General features: G+C 39.1%; 1 protein-coding gene across 3 annotated transcripts in view; it reads right to left on the reverse strand.

Moving 5' to 3' along the window:
- The window catches only part of LOC113526350 (laminin subunit alpha-3), a 106,087-nt gene extending 97,094 nt beyond the window's left edge, over positions 1 to 8,993 (reverse strand). For all 3 annotated transcript variants that reach the window (XM_053233138.1, XM_053233137.1, XM_053233139.1), the window contains exons 1-2: positions 8,560 to 8,993; positions 4,260 to 4,412 (exon numbers count right to left, since the gene is read on the reverse strand). In XM_053233138.1, coding sequence (XP_053089113.1) covers positions 4,260 to 4,412; positions 8,560 to 8,832 — 426 coding nt within the window. In that variant the 5' untranslated portion in view covers positions 8,833 to 8,993. The remainder of the gene's footprint in view (positions 1 to 4,259; positions 4,413 to 8,559) is intronic.
- Positions 8,994 to 12,933: the final 3,940 nt, after the last annotated feature.

A 12,933-nucleotide genomic window follows, 5' to 3' on the forward strand; every position in this document is an offset into this window, starting at 1 on the left:
CCTTCCCTATTATTCTTCTTCCATTTTCCTCTTTCTTTTCCTTTCCTGTCTTTGTTCCCTTTTCCTGTTTTTCCTTTCTTTTCCTTGTCTCCCTTTTCCATTTTCCTTTTTTCTTTCCCTGTTTCCTGTTCTATCTTTTCATAATCTTTCCCTTTTTCTTTTCTTTATCCCCTTTGCCATTTCCTTGTCTTCCTTTTTCCATTTATTTTTTTCTATTTATTTCATTTCCTTTACCCTTTTCCTTTCCATGTTTCATTTCCTTTCATTTCCCTTTCTGTTCCTCTTTTCCTTTCCATTCTTTTTTCCATTTTTTCTTTATCATCTTTCCTTTCCGTTTTCCTATTATTTTCTTATTCTTTTCTGATGCTCCTTTTCCTTTTCTTTTCCTCTTTCCCCTTTATTTCTTTTTATATTTCTTTCCATCCTTTTCATTTTCTTTAACTTTCTTTCTTTCTTTTCCCTTTCTTCCTTGTCTTTTCTCCCTTTTCTCTTCTCATTTTCTTCTATTTTTCCATTTTCATTTGGAGCGCTTTCCTTCTTTTGGCGCCTCTTCTTTCTTTCTTTCAATTTTCTCCTTCATTTCCTTCGCCGTCTCTTTTCTCTTTTTTTTTTCTTAATAAGACAGCTTTAAAAAGGTGAAGGTGAACTCTCCCTGCATTCCAGTTTATAACATGCCCTTATTAGCTTTCCCACATCACTTTCTTCTGGAAGAATCCCTGTTGCCATCTTAAGGGTCGTCCCATTACTGTAGCTTGTAAGATGAGCCTTTGAGAGCTGATGGATGAAAATATTTACCCAGAAGTGAAATCTGATGCCGTTTCCTTCTCAAAACTACAAAAGCAGGAGCAATACACCAGCCAGTAGGACAAATTCTCCATATTGATCCTCAAATATATGTAATTAGCTAGAATCATGCAATCTACATTCATGTGATCCTGAGACAAATTCAGATTAAATGGAATATAAGTGGAATAGCAGAAAAAGGTGCAGGAACAATAAAAAAAAGCAAGACAAAGCATTTTACCGACATGCCTAGAAGAACACAAACTTGTGTTCTTTTCCCACTTTGCTGTAAGCTATCTCGTGTGATGCAGGTGATACACACTTCCGAGTCATGAGGGAAAGTCAACAAGATAGTGTTGGAATGCAGGGAAGATGAGCACGCCCTTACTCGCCATGGTGGTGGAGAAACAACGGCTTTTGGATTTTGATTTTATTATACAGGTGATCGTGAAAGAAATTTCCGAATACATTTCCAAAATATTCTTGGTAAACGACAGCAAAAACTTTTTATTCCATCAGCTAAAAGACAATTTATTTTATATTGATGCTCAATCAATAGAGAGTTCATCTGATTGATCACCTTTATCCTATGATCCTGATGGGTGTGGTCTCTTCCAGCAGGACTCCGCCCCCCCATCTCAACCCAGATGATGCATTTCCACATTTCAATTGCTATGGAATAGAGTCAATCAGAAAAAAGGGGGTTGAAAAGCATTCTCGCTATCATTGCGAGATGAGGAGTTTGCCGGGCGTCCTATCAAAATTGGCCGTGCTCTCTGGGTGGAAGGGAAGGCATACTCTATTTCCCCCTGTCAATCACAGCAATGCTAGCCAATCGTGGGTTTCTCTGAGCTCACGTATGTGGAAGAGGGCAGATAGTGCTTTGCTAAGAGTGTGTTCCCCCACCCTGTGCTATGCTTCAAGATCCCTACTTGGTAGCTGTCATGTGATTAGGAGAGCTAGCTAGTGGGTGGGAACTGGCAAATGACCAAACTGGTATAAAATATGGTTTGAAATATTCACTGATGGAAAAACAAGTGACAGGTTTTGTGGCACATCTGCAAAGGTTTTGTGGCTTTGAAGAAGAAGCAGCAGCCATTATTTGTCACATATACATTACAGCACAGTGCAATTCTTTTCTTAGCATATACCAGCTTGTTAGAAATCTGGGGCCAGAGCACAGGGGCAGCTATGATACAGCACCCCTGGAGCAAAGAGAGTTAAGGGCATTGCTCTACCTGGCAGTACTGGGGCTTGAACCCCCAACCTTCTGATCAGTAACCCAGAGCCTTAACCATTCAGCCACCACTGCCCTAATATGCCCTTTGTGGCACATCTTCAGATTCAAGAGCTCCCTACTGATGGATTTGCTTGTGGTGGGTTAAACATCTTCCTCTTATGGCTGTAGGACTTGAATCTGGTCTTGCGACGTTATCAGAATTGACCTGGACTTGTCTCAGGCTTATAGGCATTAGTACTTGGATTTGTCTTGGTCTCAGACATTGGTCTTGCTAAATACAGTCTTGGTCTTGATTGACAGTTTGTAAAAGTAATGTTTGTGTTGTCTTTTGTCATTGAAACAACACACGAATGAAGCCATCTAGCTAACGTAAAGGCTTGGCCTCAAAAAGGTTTTGATGGTTTTTAGTCTTAACCTTGACTCGCTTTCATTTGAACTCAAGCTTGAATTAGCCTCAACCCCCTTAAGACTTGGCCTTGACTCAGTCTTGGCTATTCCTGGAATTGCATTTGTCTTGGATTGATATTGGTGGTCTTCACAACAACCCTACTTCTGCTTCCTAACGCCCTCGCCTAATTGGTTAAACGTAACATTCATTTCGACTGCATTCATTTCACTCCATTTAAGCTGCAAAAACATTTGATTTTTTGGATTTCTCTCTCCACACACAAATCCCTATGTGCTACAGACTATAATAATTGTTTACTTTAATATAATAAATGTATTTGTGTCTAAGATTAGCTCAGAGATTCAAAATCCCCTGGGAATCAACAGCCTATTTAAAAAAGTCACACTAAGAGAACCTCCTCATTGTGGACTGTAACTCAGTCAGAGATTTTAAAGTGGCATTGTTAAAGTATGTCCAAAGTCTGGGTGTTCTTTACACATAAAGAACCTTTTTTTTAATCAGTTCTTCAAGTTTATGGTTCCAGCTCTGTTCCCTGCATTAAACAAAGTCTCTAAACCCCCACATATCTCTATAAATAAACACAATGACACACACTTTCAATAACACACACAGGCTATTTTTGAGAGAACAGAGTCTCACTGGCGAGATAAGCGCCGGGATTCTGTATCCTTCAACAGGTGGATGTGTGTGCGGTGCGCGCGTGTGTGTGTGTGTGCGTTGTGTGAAAGAGAGAGTGTGTGAATGAAGAAAGCAAAAGCGAAAGAGAAAGGGGAACAGTGACTCCTTGATAAGCCATTTAGCAGAATCCGAAAGTCCATTATGAGTTATAGAGTTACAGCTGACCAATCATTTTGGAGAATTCAACAGCACTGTGGTATGAGAATACAGTAAAAACTTGACTTGATTCTGGAATAATAAAGCTCTATTTTTTACATCTTGATCTCTTGAGACACTAAAAGCAGTAGCATGGCAGCAGCAGTCCATTAGCTTCCCACAAATCCCTAAGAAACCATGATGACCTACTTGGAAATAAAGCAAAAGCACAGAACAGCATTAAACCCTAAAAAGGGCCTTGATATGAGGTTCTGTGCCAAAACCTTGAGTACAGATGAAAAGTGTCTCACAGAGGCTCAGTGCCCACCAAAACCTGCAGGATTATTAGTCTGCGTCCTCTTTTTTTAGCCTGAGGAGAATTTTTTCACTGTTCATCAGAGCAAGAAGACAAGCTCGGGATACATTTTATTGTCATAATCAAGAGGAATGAGTTTCTGAAGCTCAGGCACTCTGTAACATGACAGACTCAGTCTTAGGAAATGCCAATTTGAATCTGCTTGCAGTCACTTGTATAAATATGGGTGTGTAAAAAAAGTGATAGTGCCAAGACTAAGTAAGGTTCTTGGCGCATTCATGCTATAATTAATGTTTGTGTACAGGGGCATGTTTTTATATCTTGGTGGGGACCAAGGATAAGAATATCTGAGAGTTTGTATGGATATTTGCCTGGTCTCCAAGTTGTTTTCTTTTATATAAACTACAGCTTTTATTTAAAAAAAAAATCCACAAGGACTAAAATGTTTCCTTTTGGTTACCGAGGTTACGGTTAGAATTAGATTTAAGTGTAGACACAGCAATAATTAGCTTCATCAATATCAACTGGTTCTCACAACTAATGATATTAAGACAGATATGTGTGTGTACTCGTTTATATATTAGCCAATTTTCTTGGGAATGCTGCACACAAGTCCAAGTGATTTAAGAGAGAAACAAGAGATGGATACTGGCAAAGAATGCAAATTCCAGCAAGTGTGTTTCTCATGGTACACTCACCTGACCCAAATCCAGTGTGACGTTTATCTCGTTGTACCTCAGCCCCCTTGAGAGAGGCGGGCTCTGCCACCAGCGCTCCGTGCCGTCAATGGCGTTGCTCACTGGATGGGCTTTCTCAGGGTTATTGGCATTGCAGTGGTCACAGTACTGCCCCTGAAATAATCACATAAAGTCTCAGGGTCTCACACTTGTATTTTACATATCAACACTCTAACAAAAACAGGTTCAAGGGTTTGTAACTTCCTAAAACTTTCTACTCCTGATAAGGAAACATCCTGTTGTTGGGGTTTATGTAGGACCATTAAAGGTTTCACAGAGGTACAACCTGTACACCTGTTATCTAATCGGCCAATCATGTGGCAGCAGCATAATACAAAAAAATCATGCAGATACAGGTCAAGAGCTTCAGTTAATGTTCACATCAAACATCAGAATGGGGAAAAAGTGAGATGTCTATGACTTTAACCATGGCATGGATGTCGGTACCAGATGGGCTGGTGTGAGTATTTCAGAAACTGCTGATCTCCTGGGATTTTCACACACAACAGTCTCTAGAGTTTACTCAGAATGGTGTATAAAACAAAAAACCCTGAGTGAGCGACAGTTCTGTGAGTGGAGATGCCTTATTGATAAGAAAATGGCCAGATTGGTTCAAGCTGCCAGGAAGCGATATAGTAACGCAAATAATCACTCTTTACAACCATGGTGAGCAGAAAAGCATCTCAGAACACACAACACATCGAACCTTAAAGTGGATGGGCTGAAACAACAGAAGTCCACATCAGGTTCCACTCCTGTCAGCTAAGAACAAGAATCTGAGGCTATCATGGGCACAGACTCACGCAGTTGAAAATCACAAGAAAAAAAAAATCACCTGGTCTTTTTCCAGTCATCAACTGTCCAGTTTCGCATGATTTTTATTGTTTTTTTGCAATTTAACAGATCTGCTCACAAAATTAGCTCTCCTAAACAGATTCAATAACACTAAATAAATAAATAAATAAATAAATAAATAAATAGATTATTAAAACTCAGATGAGGATGGGTTCCATTTTGAGTCTGGTTCCTCTCAAGGTTTCTTCCTCATGCTGTCTCAGGGAGTTTTTCTTTGCCACCATCACCTCTGGCTCGGTCATTAGGGATAATTTTATAAATGTATCCAGAATTTACATATTTTTATAAAGCTGGTTTGAAACAATGTCCATTAAAAGTGCTATCCAAATAAAACTGAATTGAATTGAGTTGAAATAAATAAACTTTAGGGGATTATGGGTGACAAATACGTCAAGTCTGTGTTCTCCTTTAGCACTGACTCACAAGCAAATTTCAGCCAATTTCACAGGGAAGAATTCTAAAAGCTTTGAAATTTGAAAGCAACTTTGCACCACAGTTCAAATTTACATATTCAGCATCAGGGTAAAACCTAATTAATTCACTCATAGATGTAGTTTTGAGTCAGAAGTCACAAAGGCACAAAGTAGTTTCGAAACTAATGTAGCTTTTAAGCAAAGGCTGCTCTTGTGAGAGAAAGGTGTGTTGAATTAGAGAAGCTAGTGACCTGTGCAATATCTCTCTCTTAATCTGCAGTTAAAAAAAAAAGATATCTTAGGACTTTAAACTATCTTAAATAAAGGAAAATTTATCTAATATTATTCAATAGGAGTTAACTATAAAGGCATTAAAAACATTAATTCTAAATTAAAGGATAGAATTGTCTTTTTCTACTGGCAGTTAATTTGGTTTCTATCTAGAAAAAGATTGGTGTAAGTGTGTGTGTGTGTGTGTGTGTGTGTTTCCGCCACCAATCTTGGCTGACAAAGTGTCAGTGTTGCCTTATGTCTGATTAATGTTTTGTTTCGACATCTGAAAATGTCTTGCAAACTTTGGGGCCTTTTTTCTCAAATCAGTTTTTAAGGACAACATTTAAACAACAATCTCATCTAGTATATCTTTTTTATTTTATTTAATTCTTTGTCTTCTTAATACTACTACTACTACTACTAATAATAATAATAATAATCCCTCATCTTTCTCATTATTTATGTTCATTTTCCACTTATAATAAATAAAATATTTGTTTGCTAATGATAAATTTTATTTCAATTGTAATTCTTTCACCAAATGCTGTGAAATAGCTAAAGATCATCACTGCAACATGGAAAGAGGTTTCAAATTCTAGAATTTGTGTGATGCAGTATCAAATCTATCCTGCTTATGTTTGTTTAAAAGCATCCTTTTACAACATATATACTGAAATACGGTCTCTCCAAGGTTTAGCTGTACCATGGCACCAAATATCACAAACCTACAACCCTAAAGCTGAAAGAGAGTGTTTCCTTTCCCTAAAGCTCAGTTTCAATTTCCCTAAAAACAGTTTAGTTCTACTGAAAAACTGAATAAAGCTTTTGCATAGTTTCTATTGTCATACATCTCCAATCTTCTGATCTTCTTCTTTCTCAAAGATTTGTCCAAAGATCGCCCTAAAACAGAACTTTTAGTTTACATTTTAACTGATACTGATCTGTTGCTGATGAGTAAGATAGGTGCTAATGTGTACTATGAATACAACTACATGCTACCCAGCTAAAAACACTAGCTATTTTTTTAAATTCCATTTTTATCAATGACAATCATAAAAGCTTACAAGTGAAATAGCAAGATGCTTTCCATCTTCCTGAATTCTCCCATGACCAAAATGCAGCATAAAGGCATGCGGGGCAAAAAAAATGAAAGCTACCAAGCTAGACATGAAGAAACAAGTTTAAAAGCTATATTTTGTGCACATACGTTATCTCTGTAAACATAGTGATGATGGATCAGATCCTCAGTGATCACCGAGCCAGTTCCTGGAGGTTTACCTTGCGAGAGGGTTCAGATCAGCTGTAAACAAACATCTGCTCTAGATAATTAGTCTGTTGGATTAGGAACGAAGCTCTATAGGAAGGTGAATGCTCTGTGAAACTGGAAACTTCTTTAAGGGAAAAGTTACATTTATTGATGATGTTGTCAACATACAATATACTCAATGTTACCTCAAAATGGCTGCCCATTAACTATAAAAACCTGATTACGGTGTTTCAAGCTCTGAATGGTTTAGTTCAGGTGTAATTTGCTGAAATCCTGAAGCAGTACAGCCCATCCTGAGCACATCATTCAGCTCAAACTGACCTACATTTAGTCCTGAACATCTCTCGCAGCTCATTGGTCGAAGGTGGTTTTCCTACATCACCCATAAACTATGGAATCATGTTCCAGAGAGTATTATCCCATACAATATTACAAATATTAAAATAATAAAACTACTTGTTTAGCTTGGCTTGTTCATGTTCTTGGGTCTTTTTTCATGATTTGTAGGAATTGGTCCTGGTCCTGGAGAACCCCCTGTCCGGCACATGTTAATGTTTCCCTGCTCTAACACACCCACGTCAACTCATTAGCTGATGACTACTCGCTCACTCACTTGCAGTAACCGCTTTATCCTGATCAGGGTTGTAGAGGATCCAGAACCTATCCCAGATACACCCTGGATCTGGACAATAGTCAAAGGCAGGGCACCACACACATACACACACATTCACATTCACACACTCATACACACCTAGGACAATACAACACTTTCGTGACCTAGGACAGTCTTAGCCAATCCACCTACCCACATGTTTTTATGAGGCAGGAAGAAACCGGAGAACCCCGAGGAAACCCACTAGGATACAGGGAGAATAACTGATATTATCATCCGGCTGCATGATAATTAGTTGTTGATTAGCTGATTGCTTGAATGAGGTGTGTAAGATCAGAGAAAACTTGAAAATGGGCAGGACAGGGGGTTCTCCAAGACCAGGACCAGAACCAGGACCAGGACTAGACTAACAGTTGCAGATTGACTCATTCGTGTTGTGCATCATTAATTCTTTACTTCATCTTTTAATAGTCTAACTTTATCTTAGCTATTTTATCTACTGGCATGTTTTTGGAAGGTTGGAGGAAACCAGAGAACGCAGAAGAAACCACGTGGACACAGTAAGAACATCCACTGTGAACCTCCACACAGATAGTAACTCGTGCTCGGCTTCGAACCTGGAACCCTGGAGCTCTGACTTAATAATAATAATAATAATAATAATAATAATAATATTATTATTATTTCAGATAGTTGATGTGAACTACACTGTTTGCCATCAATAATCAATGAATACAAGTTTCAGCACTGAATGCTCAGCAGTGATTTCTGGAAGTCTTCACATCTTCCTGTTTTCCCAGAGTTGGGAATAACGCAGGTAGGCGCGCGCGCGGGTTTTACCTGGATAGTTTGGCTGGTTAATCCCACCGTCGGCCCTCCGACCAGCTTGCAGTAGAGATCCGTCCTCGGGTTGCCGTTTTCCTCCTCACCACACGTAGCCGTGGCGGAAATCACCGAGCCCTCAGCCAGGTTAAAGTACGGCGGGGTCAGGCTGAATCCACCCGGGACGTCGCTGACCGACGCTCGCGCTCTCGCCGCAACAACCACGCAAATCAGACACGGTACAAGCAGCCGTGCGGCGGAGTTCAGCGCTGCTCTTCTGCTCCGCGCCATTTTCCGTGTGCTTGGACTGTCGTGGACATTCAGTCATATCCGAGCCATGAAAGCTGCCCTCTTCTCTTCACTCCTCAACTTGTGCGCGAGACATCAGAGTTTATTGCACTTGCTGAAAGAGGTTTCCCCGCCGCGCTCGTGCACACGGGCTTCCTCTTTACTGTGCGTGTGCGCGCGCGTGCGCGCGCGTTTATAACTTGGTGGGACCAAGCATCAAACCAAGGACAATATAATTCATTCTGAGTCAAACTCTCCAAAAATACTTTAAAAAGTAGACTTAAAACTATATATATATATATATATATATATATATATATATGTATGTATATGTATATGTATAAGAAATAAAAAAAATATGTTAGTAGAACAATTAAGAAAATACCAACATGTACAAAACAACAAACAAACCACAAAACTCACTTAGTAAATTAGTGTAATTTTTTTAAAAAAATCAACAGATTTATCATAGTCACAAGTATGAATAAGCCAGTGTGAACAGGTCAGGTTTTAATCTGGATTAAAAAAAAAACATTCATAGAATAGTGATTCCTGATATGATCTGGGACATTATTCCAAAGCTAAAGGGCAGTATATGAAAAACATCTACCACCAGCTGAGAGGTGATTGAGGAACTGACAGTAGGCTTGCCTGAGCTGAATGAAGTGCTCGAGATGGGCTATACCATTCCAGAAGATCATTATCAAACTTTACCTGCCGGGAGATTCCCATCTGGGAAAATTTGCCAAGCAGGGAGTTTCTGGGACTTGGGGTTAAAACCCTTTATGCGCCACAACATCATAAATCAATACAGCACATCGGCACCAACTTATGAAATTCATTGGGGGTGCTCGTAATAACCTCATACAAAATCCACCCTCATATAAAAGTATATTGCGAAAAGTAAAAACTAACTTCTACTTTGCCAGAGAAAATTACTACATTTAATCCTTATTTCTGTTTGGACATGTGCCAAGATTGTGGGACAACTGATGCAGGGTTGCCTGGGGCATGTCAATTCATTTTTTTTTTCGATTTTCTCCCTAATTTGGTCACGTGCCAAGCCAGCTCTCTCCATCATAAAACAGCTACCAAGCAGGGAGGGTGAAAGCTAATGTACCACCTCAGAGTCATGTAAAGCCAAATCCTGCATCTTTTCGAACTGCTGCACAAGCAGCATCATAACACACGCGAAGGAAAGTGCTATCTGCCCTCTTCTGCATACATGAGCTCACAGACACCTACGATTGGTTAGAGTCGCTCTGATTGACAGTGGCATTGTACTCATTTCTAATAAATAACTGTTAATTTAATCATTTCTTTCTGGATAGGAAATGACTTACCTATTATTATTATTATTATTATTATTATTATTATTATTATATGCTCTAATTGTATTTGTGTATATAGTTCCAAGCTAATAATCCACTCACAAATCCTGTTGTTAGCTTATGCTACCAGGCAAGGGTATTTTGGTGTGTTCAGCCACATGTGGGCCACAGAAGGACCTTATAAAGATTCCACATAAAGCCCAGATGTGCACAAAATAGACATTTCAAATATGGCTTACTGCTGGTAGAGATGTAGCTGTACAGATGTGAGCCTTGTGAAATTTTCTGATGTGGCTGGTAGAGGTCTGGCTGCATTATGGAATTCCTCATTACGGATTTGAGCTGTTATTCGTTCCCCTATGTAGGCCAGAGGACACTTGTTTATGGTGCCCACATCTAGCCCAAAGGACATTTGCTGACTGCGAATTTCTTCAGATGTGTTTCATTCATGATATCTTCCTGTGAGCATTTCCTTTCAGGAAACTATAATTAATTGGACATACTTAACATATATATATATATTTTTTAAAGTCATATATAGTAGTCAGTTGCAAAGATATTGACTCAGCCTCAGATGCTCCGCCCACTGAGCGTCTTATAACCTTTGTACACTTTTCTAGCCACAGGCTCCAGAATCCTGAAGGTTGCAATCTGATTTTTCGGCAAAACAATGCAAAGTAAGAGTCTTCCAGAGAAAGATCTTCCTTTGAAAGTAGGCAGATCTTGGCTACATTTATTAAAGAAGAAGAAGACTTTTTTTGGTCCCATATACAATACAGTACAATGAAATATTTCTTCACATGTCCCAGCTTGTTAGGAAGCTGGGATCAGAGCGGAGGGTCAGCTGGGGCTTCAACCCCCCTAACCTTCTGATTAGTATCCCAGAGCCTTAACCACTGAGCCACAACTGCCCATACCAGAAACATACCAGATTCTCTAGAGAAAGCTAGAGGTCTGGTTCATAACACCAGCAATGACATTGCATGTGTTTGAGTTTTGGCAGTGAAACATATGAGGAATCAAGTGATTCTAGATTATTCTTCTTTTTGTGGCAGTTTCTACATCAGGATAGTGTTTCTTAACAGTCTTTCTTAATCAATGAAAGTGTGTTTGGACATCTACTGGTCTTTTCCTGTTTGATAGGTAATTTCTTGCTTCCTTAGCTCATGCCTCTGAGCACTTGCTGAGGAGGAAGTTATGTACAAGTGCACCATTTTATCTATAAAGTTGTGAAACACTGGGTTCAAATTTCACTTTATGTCAGACTAATTACTTTATTACATTAGTAAGTTCACTAGCTAGTCGACTAATGGGTTTATATGGTTTTTCCTGTGAAGCTAGCTTGTTGGCATGGTAGAACTGGTGAATTTCCTTGTCTTCCACTAGTTATAGACTTCCTTTGACTTGCCTTCATAGCGTTCATTCTTAAGTAGTTTCATTCAGTCTTCAATCTTCATTTAGTGTTTTATCCTGATTAGGGTCACACTGGATCCAGAGCCTTCCCAAGGAACACTGAGCTTGAGGCAGGAATGTGTCCTGGATTCCTGCCAGTCCATGCACACACACATTCATACACTCATTCATACTTAGGGGCATTCACACCTAAGAAAGTGGAGGAAACCAACACAGACATGGTGAGAACATGAGAAAGCTTTCAAAAGTTTACTATTTGCATGATAAATTTCATTATTAATTAGTTTAGAAATCAACAGGTAACTTCAGCTGTATTGTAAACCCAAATATTTAACTAAGTAAAATGTAATGGTCCAACTAGAGAATTAACATAATGGAGATTAAAAATTAGCAATTGATCTAGTATACATTTAGTGTTTTAGTATATTTACTATGACATATTTCTGCAATGTGGACCTCACAAAAATCTTGATTCAGGTTCCGGCTCGGGTCCTACAAAATGTTCTTTTATAGAGTGATGCTATAAAAGAACCAGGTTTGGATTTCCTAAAGAATATTTCAATTAATTGATCTTTAATCATTTTTGTTGGTGCTACAGAGAACTGAAAAATTCTTCTCCATAAATGTTAACAGTATATGGAAGGATCTATGTGGTGGAAAATAATGATTAATTTTATCGCCTCAGCAGCAAAGAAATGGTTAAACACTCAAGGTCTGAATGTTAAGGAACTGAAAAGTTTATCTCGCTCTAAAGAATCATCCATCCATCCATCCACTTATCTGATAATCCATCCATTCATTAACCATCCATCCATCATCCATCCACTCATCTGTCTATTCATCCATCCATCCACTCATCCACCCATCCATTATCCATCCATTCTTCAGTCATCCATCCATCCACTCATCTGATCATCCATCCATCATCCATCCACTCACCTGTCCATCCATCCATCCTTCATTCATCCACCCAATCATCCACACATACAGTATGTCCATAAACCTGTCCATCCATCCATCCATCCACCACTAACACATCCATCCATCCATCCACCACTAACACATCCATCCATCCATCCACCACTAATTAATCCCTCCATTAATTCATCCATCCATTCAGCTGTCTGTCTATCCATTCATCTACCCATCCATCCGTCCATCCATCATTCCTTCCATCATTCATCCACCATCCCTCCATCCACTCAATTGTCTATCCATCCATCCATCCAGCCATTTATCCGTTTATACATCCATTATTCATGCATCCTATCCATATCCATCCATTCATCTGTCTATCCACCATCCACTCTAATCACTCTAAAGAACATTTTCTGACACCATTCTTTTAAAAAGTGCATGT

This window comes from Pangasianodon hypophthalmus, chromosome 4 (assembly GCF_027358585.1).
Source record: "Pangasianodon hypophthalmus isolate fPanHyp1 chromosome 4, fPanHyp1.pri, whole genome shotgun sequence".
Taxonomy (NCBI): domain Eukaryota; kingdom Metazoa; phylum Chordata; class Actinopteri; order Siluriformes; family Pangasiidae; genus Pangasianodon; species Pangasianodon hypophthalmus.